Genomic DNA, 14,670 nt, shown 5'->3' with positions numbered 1-14,670 from the left:
TTGCCTCACTGGTGTTTGTACTATGTAAAATTAATCAATTCTTTAATCCTTTCAGCTCAGTCTTCTCAAAAGGAACAGGCCTGCAGTGACATACTGCTAAAAAGAGATTGTTTGATGGGACTGCTGGTAGCATTTGCTTGTGTCATTGCTATCAGAAACAGGAACAAGGTCTTATCTCATTTTTGGGTGAGTTTTAGGTGCTCGGAGTAGCAAAGTTTGGATGTGAGGGAAAAGAGCAGGCATAAAGCACCTGCAGTAGTAAAATTTCCTTCTGGACACAAAGTAAAAAAGCAGGCACAAATCTAGATTCTAATCCTAGATAATTTTAAATAGAAAAACAGCCCATTTTGACAAATCCAAGGTCCCACCACAGCAATGCTGGCTCATGGGTTTTCAGAACTTCCTAAACATGTAATAGACATTTCTCTCTCCTGCTAACCTCCCATCTGCCACCATGGTCTTTGGCTTCTGTATTTTTCCTAGCCCTTTGTTAGGCTGGGGACACCCAACCAGTTTTTATACAAGACTCAGCAAAGAGAGCCCAAATTTCTACTACACTTTAGTAGCCTAAAATAAATAAATTATAAATTCTATAGTTAAAAGATAATTGGATTTAATATTATTAAAAACAATATTTGATCAAGATTTTAAAATTATGCAATAATTTTGCTATAAGAAATATAAACATAGTAAGAGTAATTTGAAACAAATAATTCTAATAATAAACACATTCAGTAAGTGTTAGGAATACCATATCATAAAGTCAGGAAATGAAGAAATGTATAGACTGCTGATGGCTGCTGGTGGACACCAAGGTTTTGATCACAATTTGATTTTTCAAAATCGTTTACCAGGTTAACCCCTGATGTGGGACATCAAATCCACAGGATCAGGAGCTGCCCTGGGTAGGTAGGCAGAGGGGAAAGCAAGCAGGGTGTACCCTAAGCAGCCCTTCCTAAAAGGAATGCAGCTGGCTGTGAATTTCTCTGCAATCTGGAAATGCTTCTGTGCCTGCTTACAGATCCCCACAGGGAAAGAAAGAAACCAAGGCCATGGCAGGGCCAGTCATATTCTGCTGAGCCAGATTCATTGTCTTTAAGTCAGTGTGCAAAGACCTTGCCACCGATTTTATCTGGAGCAAGTTCAAGCATCAGCACAAACCAGGAGATATCCTGGACATCACAATAACAGAGCTGTTACCAACCTCCAGCTGTTCTGCCTTTCCTTCAGCATCCTGCAATAACACAGATGCAGCATTCTGTAATGCATTTGTCACAGCACTTATTTCTTCAGTGACCTTGTTCCTCTCTTGAATCTCAGCTTTCACAGAATCTTTATGGTCTTGAGCTTTTTTGTACAACCTGTGCAAGATTACCAGAAAGAATACATTGTTTTAGACTCACACTAAGTAGGAGCAAAGAGCATGCTTAACACAGATACTATGTAGGTATATATCAAACCACATTTGTCTGTAATTTAGGGTTTTTTTCTGTTATTAAATCTGTGAGTTTTATGTCGCTTTATCTCAGTTTCTTTAAAGTGAGTCCTCAGATAGTGCTATTTGGTAGACCAAGCCAGAGAGCAGGCATATTTAAATAGCAGAGGTCAGGTTCTCAGTCTGAAGATGCTGGCAGAGCAGATGTTGTTCACAAAGATTACCATGTCCAAAAGCAAACCCAGAGAAGGGTGAATACAATCATCAGATTTGTAAAAAAAAAATCTGGGGAGAATTTTAGACAGTGGCACTCAGAAGAAAGTTGGATTGTCGCAAAATGCACAAGGTCTGATTTTCCTAAAAGTGGAAAATCTTAAAATTCATAGCACTCAGAACCTCTAAAACTGACTACTGCTCCTTAATTCCTACTGCATCTGAAAACAAACTGCAGCCCACAAAGGATATGGCCAGGCTCAGGTCTGCTCCCTAAACAATATTCCCCACTGCTCATACTGGAGACAGCAGAAGGGTGAGATGGAGCATTGGTCTGACCCAGAAGAGCATTTATTGTCCTTTTAAGTGCATTACAGCTTTCATACAATCTTTGATACCCAGTAAAATCCTGTGCTTGTGAATAGTCCTATCTCATACCTTCAACAGAAGTTTCACACCACTTACTTTTTACAGCGCTCCTGCATTGCCTTTATCTCACACAAGGCAGGGAGGGCAGCTTCCCCCTCAGCATTTTCAGGTGTATTCAGGATGTTTCTTATCCGGTGAAGAAGCAAGAGTAAGAGGAGCTGCTGCTGGTTGATGTTCTCTTCAAATGAGTTCACAAAATCAAGCAACTCCACCAGCTCCTCTCTGGTGGCCTTTTCTTTCTCTTTAAGGCTTTCTGGCTGTTCTTCCTGGAGCTTATCGAGAATTATTGTTTCTCGTTCCAGCTAAGTAAACACCATGGCAGAGCATGAGATAAAGTGCTTTTTTTGTTCCACCATCTGAAGTTACATTATTCATTTACTCACACGGGTGACTAACTACTGGGAATTACACAGTCAGAACTTGAACCTTTGAAGTGTGACAAAAACTCTGAGTTTGCTTTAGCAAAGCACATCGGCCTGTGCAGAGCTGCTCTGGGTTCAGAGAGCTGAATAAATATGCCCACCTTTTCTGACTCTGGGTTAAAAAGGGTGGGGGTAACTGAGCAGTGGGTGGGAAATGATGTTCTGCCCAGATCTCAGCCCTTTACAGGCCACTGTACTCACAGTCCCATCTCCACACCCCAGAATTCCAGATGTTGAGCAACTCACCTCTTCATTGATGAATTTCCATTCCTGCTTTAGTTCTTCACAGGTAATTTCCAGCCCTTTGGCTGCCTCAAGCAAACCCAGCCAGTTTTCCCACAGCACTGTAACAATCCTGCCCAGGGCCCTGTCACTTCCTCTGCACAACCTCATCATCTCCCCAGAGATCTGCCTCAGCTTCACCAGATCCTCTTCAGCAGAGTCAATGCTGGAGACTAAAATCTTACAGGAAAAACAAACACATCAATAAATAAAATGCTACAGTCAGGAGTACTAATGAAGTATTCAGTATCATGATTAGGATCCTCTAGAAAAATGGAAATCACTCCACTGAGCTGGTTAAATATGGTCACAATGAGGGAGTTCTGTTGGCTAAGACTGTGGAGAAAGAGGGAGTAAATAAAATGTCTCATTTCTACAGCAGTAAGATATACTCATTTCCCATGATCTGTTATACCTGGTCTTTTAACAAGTACATAAATATATATATATAGTATATATATATAGTATATATATATAGTATATATATATATATATATATATATATATATATATATATACACTATATATATATTTTTTTCTGTGGTTTTATATATACATAAATATAGGATAAAGAATTCCACTTCTCCCTACTATGATGTCACATGGTATGCATATCTGCATTTGTTTTGCATGAGCTTTTCAAGTTCTTCAGAGCCTTTCTTACCTTGCTTTCTTCCAAATGCTCCAAAGCTTCTTTATAAGACATTGGAATCTTAGACAAAGACTGTCTAAGCATCTTTTCCAGTTTTTTAAGATTATCACATACTTTATCTTTGGTTTCTGTGTAGCTTTTCTGTTTTTCAAAATACCTGAATGAAACAATGAATGGATCAATTAAAATTTTTGTTGCTGCTCCTCTCTGCAACCATAAGGCCCAACAGAATAAAAGTTTTAAAAAACCTTATGAATTTCTAGTCCTGACTGTTTTGCAAGTTATTGTCAATTAGCATTTGTTAAGCACTTGAAGTTTGATATCTGAGGTACTGATCACTGGATCATGATCAAGCAGTTTAAAAATCCTTTACTCTCTCTCCCAGACTTTTTCTATGCATGTGTCTGAAGGCCCTCCAGATTTCTTCTGTACCTGAAGGAAGGAAGCCTGTGCCTTGTTTGGGTTTCACCTTCCCAAGCCATCAGAATAGCCTATGGAAGACATGAATTAGGGACCCTCAGAAAACTATTCTGGCCTCCACCAGCACTGCACTACAGACTAGAAACGTGCTTTCTTCTGATTCTGGCACTCCATGACCCCCACTCAAGCCCCACATTTTGGAATACATAGGAAATGATTGCACTGTAAATTAGCAGCAATATGGCTATTGTCTGGCAATTTTCCTTCCTTAACAACCACACCTGAGAACAACAGGAATGCTTACCCTTCTTGCTGCTGGAATTTCTGAATACTTGAATTTTTATCAGAGCAGAAACAACACCAGATTTATTTTCAGTCAAGTTTCTCACAATAAGGAACAAGATCTATGGAGATCTCTTAAACCCACCTCTGCTCATCAGCTTCCTTTCTTTGAGCCTTCTTCCTTAATGCCAAACTCTTTTCCACCAGTTCTCTTACAGCATTTTCCAGACATACTTTGTCTTCTGGCTTCACTAGGTTTTTCAGCTTGGAGTGCTGGCTCTCTAAGTCAGTCTTTGCAGAGTTGAACTCTTCCTCTTTCCAGTATGGAGTCTGACAGATCTCCACTGATCCACAGAGTTCTGCTGCAGCAGCCTGGGCTGGAGCTTCACAGTCCTCCAGGAACCTGGCAGCCCTCTGAAGGGCCTTGGTATAAAGCTCACCAGCCCTACATGCCTCCTCCAGAGCACTCTGAAAGCATTAAAAAGAGAAAGGAACAATAAAGTAAGGCTGCTGTGCTCCTCTGGATCACCACATGCTCTTAGAATGTTACACCTGGCTGCCTTTGAGACCAACACTCCCTGAAGTGGCCTGAGGAGGTGAGGGAGGCCATGTGGCAAACACATTTGTTACTCATGTAGTCACAGAGCAGTGCTGTAACCCATGTATTTACTGCCCTCCAAACAGGAATTATGTTCACCATTCCTGATCACATTGGTTTTAATCTTCTTGATCATTCCCAACCAGTGAAGCTTCTCTTTATAGCAGAAACAAGGTGCTTGGGTTTTTCATCATTGTCACTATGGAAAATGTTGCCTCACAAGAGGACTGCACCCAGTCTCTCTTCAGTTGACTATTTCAACACAGCCTTTTCTTTCCTCCTCTTTACCATTCTTTTCTTGTGCTAATCCCCACTGATTGATTATAATCACACTGAACACAACTTTCTTTGTATCCTTAGTTTCTGTCATGATTCCCATCCTACCCTCCAATCAGTGGATAGGTGGATGATGATCAGAGGCCAATTCAGCTGTTAGAATAAATGAGGATGTGAGTCATGAAAATAAAAATGTCACAGTCACAGACACCTAATCTAATTATTGGGGAAAAGCATATGTCAATATTTCACTTTCATTAAATATACTTACAACACGGGCAGCAATGTCTGCCTTCAGCTGGGCTTCATAGCCTTGCAGCGTCTCTAACTTTATTTCTATAGCAGCAGCAGGAGATTTCTCTTCTTGTTTTTCCCTCTCTTTTTCCATTATACATTTAAGAGCAGAAAACTTTCCTTCCATCATATTCTGGATTGCTTCCCATCGCAGCTTTTCATCCTGCATTGTATTTATGTCTATCACAAGAGGCTGCTGGAGTTCTAATTGAATATGCCTTATGATGTGGAATATATTTTCCACTTCATCCTGACTGCCTTCCTTGTTTACACTCTGCAGCCCAGAGACCAAGTTTTGAAGAAACTGCTTTAATTCTTCAACATTTTTCTCCAGGCTCTTTATTTCTTTCCTCTTAGATTCTTTGAATGATGTATCAAATACCTCATTTTTGTTTATTTGATTTGCTGCCTCCTGGGTTAAGTACAAGATTTGTTGAACTGCCTGCAACAGAATCTGTGCAGATATGACATTCTCAGCAGGAGAAGAGCTGGAGCTATCATTTAGGATATTAGCTTCTTTTCTTACAGTGGATGTCACAGTCTGGATTTCATCAAGCAATCCTTGAATCTTATCCCATTCCCTAACAATATTTTCCAAGTGTATTATTTTCTCTTTAATTTTATTTTTAATTTTAGAAAATTTAGTTTGCAATTCATCCAGCTGCAGTGAGTCCCATTTCAGACCTACACATTCAAATATTTCCTTGTACTTCATTACTTGTGACAAACCTGACTGAAAAGCTAACATTTTTTCTTTCAGTGCTTTGCATTTGTCCTTCAGTCCCTGCTTGGCACCCACTAATTCATCATCTTTCAGGTTCATTTCCCCATCCTGCAGGTCATCAAGATCCTGCTGCAATGAAGCTATTCCTTCAGCAAACTCTCTGGAGACAGCTGTCTTTTGTTCCACTTCATGAAGTTTACTTTGAATTTGCCTCTGTGTCTTGCTTGCTCTATTCTTCAGACTTCTTAACTGATCAATCAAGAAGAGTTGTTCAGACAGGCTCAGCTGCCCAGCTGTGACCTGACTCTCTTTACAGTGGGATGAGATAAGCCCTTCTATTTCCTGTATGTCCTTTAGCATCTCCTTCAGAATGGCTTGTTGGCTCACCAGCTCCGAGTATGTGCTGGTTTGGTTTGGGTCAGGCCTGGCCATCAGCTCAGCTTTGCGGAGCTGACAGTGAACTTTGTCTATTTCTGCAGTGAGTCTTTGCCTCTCCTCCAGCTGCAGCTCCAAGTGCTGCAATCTTTGAGCAGATTTTAAAACAAGAGCCTTGTATGAATTCTTCAATGTTTGTAAAAGGAAGGTCATATCAGAGACCTCCTCTGGCTCCAAGCTGGGAAGGATGTGCTGGAGCCCATAATCCAGGGATACAATCACAGGTTCTCTGTTCAGGATGTCTGTGTTCATAAGCTGACAATTTCTGATCTGTGATTTGACATCACTGGGGAAAAGTGCTGCTTTCTGATCAAGGTGGGACAGTGAGTCTTTGACCCAGGAAATATTTTCTTTCAGCCTCTTCATCATTTCATGTTTCATGAGAGCAGGACCAGTGGTCTGAATATCCTCTTGAGGAGTTTGCTGTGATGATAACGCTTCCAATTTGCCCTGCAAATCCTGTATAGAGTTCTCCAAAGCAACCTTCTCTTGATCACTCCAAATTCTTTTCATCTGCAGCTCAATCCTTCTTTTTAATAGAGAAAGACCATGTTTAATGTCCTGTAGCTCTGTGGTCCAAATGAGAGGGTCTTTGGCTTTTCCTGCAGCTGAGGAATGTGACTCTGCTTGCAAATACTGTTCTTGTATCAGCCTCTGAATATCCCGTGCTTTATTCATAAGCAGGTTAAATTCATCAATTTCTGCCACAACCTGATCATGTTTCTTCTGCACTGCTTGTTCCATGTGCTGCCACCAGTGCTCCAGCTGCCTCATTTGGCTCTGTGTCAACACTTTATCCATGCATGTCAAATGCTGAGATAAAACTTCTTGCTGACTTTGCAACTGGTTTAAGACATCTCTTTCTTTCCGTAAGGACTCTATGCATGCCTTAATTTTCTCCAGAAGAACTGTGTTGTTCATAGGACCCCTGGCAAAAACATGAGTACTGTTTAAAAATAATGAATTCTCCTTATACAGAGACTTTTTAAAAACAAATTTCACTATTTAGAGCACAGTTCACTTAACTTTATTCACTTAATCACGCGTATCTCTCAGTGTTCTCTTAGGAATTCCCTAACCACCTTTGCAGTGTCGTTACTTCTTGCTTATCTGTAGAGCACTCACTATTCACAGATATCTGTGCAGAGAAGATATATTCTCTAAAATTGCAATGTCTACTAATAGAGAATGAAGCCCTCATTTTAAAAATCAGAAATAGTGTTCTCGAAGTGAAGTAACAATATTTTATAGTAATTTCTGGTTGACAATGAAGATAAAACTTGGCTACAAAAAAATTGAGAAATTTCCATTCATCCAAGGTAAACTCTTCCAAATGAATCTACTCATATTTTATTTCCAGGAGTATTTTAAAATGCCCACCTAAAATACATTTAGCAGATAGATTTTTATTACATTTTTAAAACCTCTCTGTTGTAAATTAACAATTTCGTAAGTTTTAAATGCTTTCAAATTATTTTGCTACATTGCCATGACAAACTAGTTCTGTGTTTTGAAGACTAATTCACAAAACACAGTAAATAAGTTTTGTGCATTGGTTACCTATGAATTGCTAATGTAGGCTTACTTACTGCAATGGAATTTTTCCTATCAAGTAAAGTTAGTTTTCAAAATAAAGAGATATTTCATTCAGAAAAAAAACTAAAATTAATGAGTCCCTAAAGAAAAAGAAGTATTTCACATCTGCCACATTTTTTTAAAAATATTTTAGGATGGATTTTTATAGGTTTTTAGCCCAGCAACTACTTCTTTGTTTTGTCTAACGAATAAAGAGAGATGTTGTTTAAGGATAGCAGAGAGCCACCAGAAATTCTTCTGCTTAACTCTGTTCACAAACTTACAAACCTCTAAGACTCCTCTTGAAATGGATATAACTCCCTACTCTTGGCTGAGCGTTACTGAAGCATGTCACGAAATTCAGCGTAGAACCATATTTGTTCTGCAACCTCTTAACCAAACCCCTCCACTATACTTACATTTTTATGTTATCTTTTTCTGTTGACAAATTTTTCATGGAGGACTGTGCAGCAGAAAGATTTTTCTGGTATTCATTAATTAAACAGCACTGTTGTTGCTTCACTGCTTTAACAGCTTCCAGTTCCTGGAGCAGCCTGTCCCAGCAGGGCTCCGTGGTTTGCAGCTCTGCTCCATTTGATCCTGTTCCATTGGGAATTGCTTCTTCACCATGGCACACAGACTTTGCTTTCCACGTTTCCAGCTCTGTTTTTAAATTCTACAATCAAGCCCACCACAGAGAGAGAAGGGATTAAAGGATGATCTTAAAGACTCTCAGATTTCAACACGAAATACAGCTAAATATTGATTCACCTACAAACATATTCCTGCTCATCCACGAGCACATCATGGAAGCAACCCTTGGTGTATCAGTGCACTCTGGAAGAGCAGTACAAACTATGGGATTTACATGGGCATGCATCAAGGCATGGTGTTTGCAGACAAACTGACTAATTGTGCAGTTAAACCTCAGATAAAGCTATGGGCAATAGCTTTGGTTTGCCCAAGTGAATCACAATTCTGCAAGCGTATCACTACATTAAAAATGAGGAATGGTTTGCAGTTTCCATACCTCCAGCTCTTTTAGTTGCTCATTTATAAGCACCATATCCAGTTCAGCCACTTCATTTTTCAGCTCATTGACCTTTTGTTCCTCTTCAAAATATTCATTGTTTACTTGCACTCTGGGAAATAGCTCCTTCTGGACAACCACTTCTGCACCTGTGTCCTACAACACAAAACAAGATTCTTATTTCTGAAGAGTCTAAACCAGTAAGTTTTCTGACTGCAGCACTCTGCTTCACATGTTTAAGCCATGCTGGGGTTGTTAAATCCTGCTGTGGTTTCCCCCACAGTCTCTGTGGATCAATCAGGACCCAGAAACTGGAAGCTCCATCACTGCCCCCCACCCCTGTAGTCACCCCCTCCTGTCAGCACTGCTCAGATAGCTTTGAAATCTCTGCCCATCATTTCTAGTGAATCTCTGACATCCTCACCTTCAAATAACACCCACCTGCACCCACCTCTGCTACTGATAAATCCACAGGTCTGTTGTGCTTTCTCCCTCTCTTCCTTACATATTCATGGAACTTTATCCTCTCCTCACACCTGCATTCCTTCTGCTCAGCACCTGCCCTGACAACACTGCTGTGTCCTTCACCTCTTCAGCTCTTCTTCAAAGGGCAGCTCATGCATGAAGCAGCCTGGCTGTGACACAAAGCCATGGCTGCCACTGTCACAAGTGCTATCCAAAATCTGGGGTAAGATGAGAGCAGTAGGGAGTCATGTCTCAATCAGGGTGGGGAGGGATTAGGAGGCTCCAGAGCCAGTCCCTGCCTCTGATTCCCACGACAGAAGGACAAGTCACTTGGGCAGGGGCCAGGTTTAACATCACCTTCAGCTATTGCAGACAGCATCATAAATGAAAGGTCACAGGCTAGCTGGATCACATGGTGATCCCTTAAAAATCTTCCTGCATTTCCCTTCTCCCAGTACCTGTCTATATCTGATCTGTTCCATGTATAAAATTTATATGAGTGAATGCATACCAATACACAGATATTGCTGAAGTGTGAGCTTCTCCATGGTACTAACATCTAAAATCAGCAACAGTAAAAAAATTCTTGTCTGATAAACTTCACGTACCGGTACTTCAGACACTGTTTTACTAGAAGCAGCCAGCTATCACTGTAAGCTGGCACTGTCATCTGTCCTTTTGTGGGTCATGAGCTATGCAAAATATACCTGCTTTCAAGTGTGGGAAACATACAGCACATAGTACACATTATCAGAAAACAACAGTTCTCTTTATTTGAACTCTTGGTTTTCAGTCAAAACTGAAGAGGCCACTCATGAAGTAGTCAGTTGGAGAACTTTTCAATTTCTCTGTGTACATAACCATAACAGTTGTATCAATTCAGACATAAGATTTAATCTCAAGAGACTTTGGAGTGCCACAGAACTGAAGTAAGCATTAAAACTCAGCTAAGCTATCACACAGAAAGGAGGAAATCCACTTAACCAGATTGAAATATCAAGACATCAAAAGACACAGAGAAGTGTCCTGACTTTCAGAAAAACCTTGCTGTGTATTTGTTCTCCTTGTTTGTGTGATGTTCTCATTGCACACTGTGGCATTGCCTCCATGGATACAGACAGGGGAGGCTGCACCTCAAATTCTGTGTCCAGTTCTGGCCCCTCCCTACATGAAAGACCTTGATGTGCTGGAGTGTGTCCAGAGAAGGGCAGTGGAGCTGGGGAAGGGTCTGGAGCACAAGCCTGGATAAAAGGAGGCTCAGAGGAGACGTTATCACTCTTTACAACTCCCTGACAGGAGGCTGTAGCCAGGTGGAGTTGGTCCCTTTTCCCGGGTAACAAGCGACAGGAGAGGAAGAAATGGCCTCAAGCTGTGCCAGTGGAGGTTTAGAGTGGATTTTAGGAAAGATTCCTTCACTGAAAGGGTGGTCAGGCACTGGAACAGGCTGCCCAGGGCAGTGGTGGGTCTCCATCCCTGGGGGGAGTTAAAAGACGTGTCCCTGTGGCACTTGGGGACACGGTTTAGTGGTGAGCTTGGTGCTGGGTAAATGGTTGGACTTGATGGTCTTAGAATCACCTAAGTGACTCTATGGTGATTGCATTGTTCCTTAAATGCTTTTCAGTAGTACCCAGCATGACCTCCATAATTTTCCCAGGAACTGAGGTTAGTCTAACAAGTCTGTAGTTTACTGGATCTTCCCTCACACCCTTTTTGTAAATCGAAATAACACCGTTAGCTTCCAATCAGCAGGGACTTCTTCAGTCCCAAGACCCTTGGGAGATTTTGCAGATGTGCAAGTGCCAGGTAAGACCTGCCCATGGACAGGCCAGCTGTGGACCTGCCTATAGATTCACCAGGAAGATTAGATAGAGCCCTACCTTCAAACTAAGGATGTGGTGTCCAAGATCAGCAGTCACAGGGCACTTGTGATGTAACTCCTTTACTCTTAAAGAAGAGTAGACTTAGTAAAGTCATTCAGTAATGCAACCTGTCATTAATTCAACTTGAATTCCTTCTCCTTTCGCTACTTTATTTCATTTATTTTCTTATGCTGAATCACCCTTGAATTTCAGTTCTCTGGCCTGACTTCCTTACGATGGCAAAGCTATCAGAACTGACTGTAATAACATAATAACATAGAAAGAAGTTTGTGTTGATTAACAGTTCGAAGGGAAACTCTAAATATCATAAAGACTGACTATGATGGCTCTAAAAACTAGGGTGAACTCTCTTTTGAACAGATCTACAGAGAATTATGACGTGGCAAGCACTCTGGACGAAGTTCAAAACTATCATGGACATAAATAAAATCTATATGCAATGGTCTTGATTTTGATGTGAGTAATTGTCTCTTCTTTTAAAACAACTTCAGCTGAAGCCCACATGGAAACAAAAATGGAATAACTGGCACATTTCACTTGAAATAACAGACTGTGGGTTACCTCATGTGCAGGAACTGGGGGATTCAATCCCAGACCATCTTTCTCAGCTGCTGCAGATTCCAGGACTTGACCTTTCTGGCACAGCTTCTGGTGAACCTGCCCACCATCTTCTCTAGATGACTGATTCTCAACATCACTAGGTTCCTCCTTTTGGTGTAAGAAAAACAAAAGAAACCAGTAATCAAAAAGCTCTAATCAAACCTGTCGAGTAGTAATTACAGTGCTTGAGATGAGAAAGTTATGAAGCCCATAATTACAGGTAGATGAGGAAAACCATAATTACACCTCATAATATACTGTGAGCAAGGTTATTGCAAAGGAAACCACTTACAAGAAGCCGTGCTGTAATTTTGTTAAAAATTTTTAGACTAAATTGCAAGTGCTCTGACTGACACTGTTCATATTTCATTATTCTAAGCAGGGACCTTGAATTATGTGCTCCTGGACACAGTCTTGAATGCATTTTTTAAAGGTTTAGTTTTTTTCCTGAGGACTTGCACTGTAGACAGTGTCTAGTTAGAAACCCAGGCAGGATAGTCCTGTGGACAACATGGAGATTTGCTGGATGGAGGTTTCAGTATCTCACAGAGCTTGCTAAAACTGAAATTCTGAGAAGAGTCTGGCTCTATAACACCTCCCCTCTTCAGGGAGGGGATGAGAACAACAACACCCCTGTCAGCCTTTTCATCTCCAACAGGAATTGGGCCTCTTCCCACTGATTATGGCTCCAGCTCCTAAACACTGCTCTGGGCGTCAAAATTCCCCTTGTACCAGGGTGCACCACGCAAGGCACAGCATCTCAAATGCAGCCTCACACATGCAAAGTAAATATGTAAATAAGAAATCTAGAAAGCAAGTCGAGCACAACAACAGTATTCAAGCAAAATGGTCAGTAGATTTCACAATACATCCAGGTGACTTGGAATGCAATATCCTTTGGAATGACCCTCAGCTAACCACTAAAGAAAAAATCCTCCCACTATACTAACTTTGAATGTACAGGAAAGAATTAAGTGAGTTACCATATACTAAGTATCACCTCAGACTAAAGTAGCTCAGTATGAAATTGAGGCTTTTCTTACTAATTTCTTAGTAGTATCATCTTTACTGCAATTGGATACAAACACCCTCAAATTTGACCCCCCTGGTGTAATCTCATGTCCAGTTACCTGTGCTGGATGGGTTTTTTCCCTAGATTCATCACCTTCAATACCAACACCATCCTGATGTCTTTCCAGATCTGCTTCACCACCCAGAACTGCACTGTCCAGAACATCCTCCTGGAACCTGTCAGGTCTGTCCATATCTGGGTTCTCCTTATCAGTCTCCCCCTGATTTGAAAAATGCAAAATGTTTACAGTCAGTGAAAGTCAGAGTACAAAATTTGCTAAGAAACTTCCCACTCCACAATCTGTCTACTCTATCTTCAGTTTAGCTTAATAAATGAAGGAAAAGGCTGAGGCAACCCAGACCCAGAGAGCTGGAAGCCCCTGCTCAGATCAATTTGCCATATTGGGATCTTAACCACTCTGAAAACAGTTTCTGGACAGGGTAAACAGGAATAAGTGCTCACATGATTGTTAATATGGTTCAAGAAGTTTCAGATTAGACACATTTGGTAACTGTTGATCTTGCAACTTTTTCCAGAAATCCCAGTATGGACAGTTTCCACTGTCATATCTTGATAGTCATCTCTCCATGGTCAGGTCAATAGGGAGTACTCCAAATCATTCCCTTAGCTTTGCACACATTTACATTTACACATTTACAAGTAATTTACACTGTCAATGTCCTGAGGTCCCAAAAAAATCAGTAGTTCCAGGTTAGTGACCTCTCATTACCTGCAGTGATGAAACCTCTTAAATTCCTCATTCCTGGGAGTGTTCAAAGCCAAGCTGGATGGGGCTTTGAGCAATCTGGTCTAGTGGAAGATGTGCCTGCCCATGCCAGGGTGTTGGAACTAGATGAACTTTAACATCCTTTCCAACCCAAAGCATTTCGTGATGGATTTTATGAAATCACAGGTAGGTGATGGATTTTGAATCATGGACAAAGTGGGTCCAAGCCCTGGGGGTTTGCAGAGACCATCACTTTGATCTCCTGCACTCTTCACATAAGCAAGGCTGAGGGGATGATTTGGAGAAAACAATTTATCATTCCTTTCATCAGCTAAGGAAAACATGCCTCCATAAGCCAAGAAATTTTAAGGAATTACATATGGATTTCTAATGAACACACACACAGACATATACACAGACTTATATTAAAACACATTTGTCAGGTACCTGAACAGCCTGCCCCAATCTGTCCCTGCTGTGATGGGTATTCTGTAATGGGCTCTCTGACAGTACACTGCTTTCCTCCAAAACTGGAGCATTCTGCCTCTCTTTCTCAGACATGTTTCCATTTACATCTTGACCCTAAGAGAAACGATAGAAAAGAAAATCTGCTTGTGTTACCATAAACATTGTATTTTAACATCGAATCTCTGAATGGTAAAAATTATTCTCTCTGAAAACAAACAGGACAAACACTATGCTGCAGTTCTAAACAAGCCTCTCTGGTTTAAGAGAAGCTCTCAAAGCTCTTAGGCAGAGGTTCATCTGCAATTTTCCCATCTCTACAACTTCTCTCTGTGTCCTGGCTGACGATACTTGGTCTAGTAAGTAGCAAGAGAAAGTGACATGCATTTAAATA

At 40.9% G+C, this 14,670-nt stretch overlaps 1 protein-coding gene across 1 annotated transcript in view; it reads right to left on the bottom strand.

Annotated features, from left to right (window-relative positions):
- SYNE2 (spectrin repeat containing nuclear envelope protein 2) overlaps positions 1-14,670 on the bottom strand; it is a 158,916-nt gene that overhangs the window by 92,304 nt on the left and 51,942 nt on the right. Inside the window, exons 44-54 of the mRNA XM_053980791.1 lie at positions 14,259-14,393; positions 13,143-13,304; positions 11,974-12,120; positions 9,068-9,223; positions 8,457-8,713; positions 5,281-7,390; positions 4,281-4,603; positions 3,446-3,590; positions 2,746-2,961; positions 2,114-2,379; positions 1,205-1,361 (exon numbers count right to left, since the gene is read on the bottom strand). Coding sequence (XP_053836766.1) covers positions 1,205-1,361; positions 2,114-2,379; positions 2,746-2,961; positions 3,446-3,590; positions 4,281-4,603; positions 5,281-7,390; positions 8,457-8,713; positions 9,068-9,223; positions 11,974-12,120; positions 13,143-13,304; positions 14,259-14,393 — 4,074 coding nt within the window. The remainder of the gene's footprint in view (positions 1-1,204; positions 1,362-2,113; positions 2,380-2,745; positions 2,962-3,445; positions 3,591-4,280; positions 4,604-5,280; positions 7,391-8,456; positions 8,714-9,067; positions 9,224-11,973; positions 12,121-13,142; positions 13,305-14,258; positions 14,394-14,670) is intronic.

The sequence above is a fragment of the Vidua macroura genome, chromosome 6 (assembly GCF_024509145.1).
Source record: "Vidua macroura isolate BioBank_ID:100142 chromosome 6, ASM2450914v1, whole genome shotgun sequence".
Classification (NCBI taxonomy): domain Eukaryota; kingdom Metazoa; phylum Chordata; class Aves; order Passeriformes; family Viduidae; genus Vidua; species Vidua macroura.
This window is presented reverse-complemented; position numbering and strand designations above follow the sequence as displayed.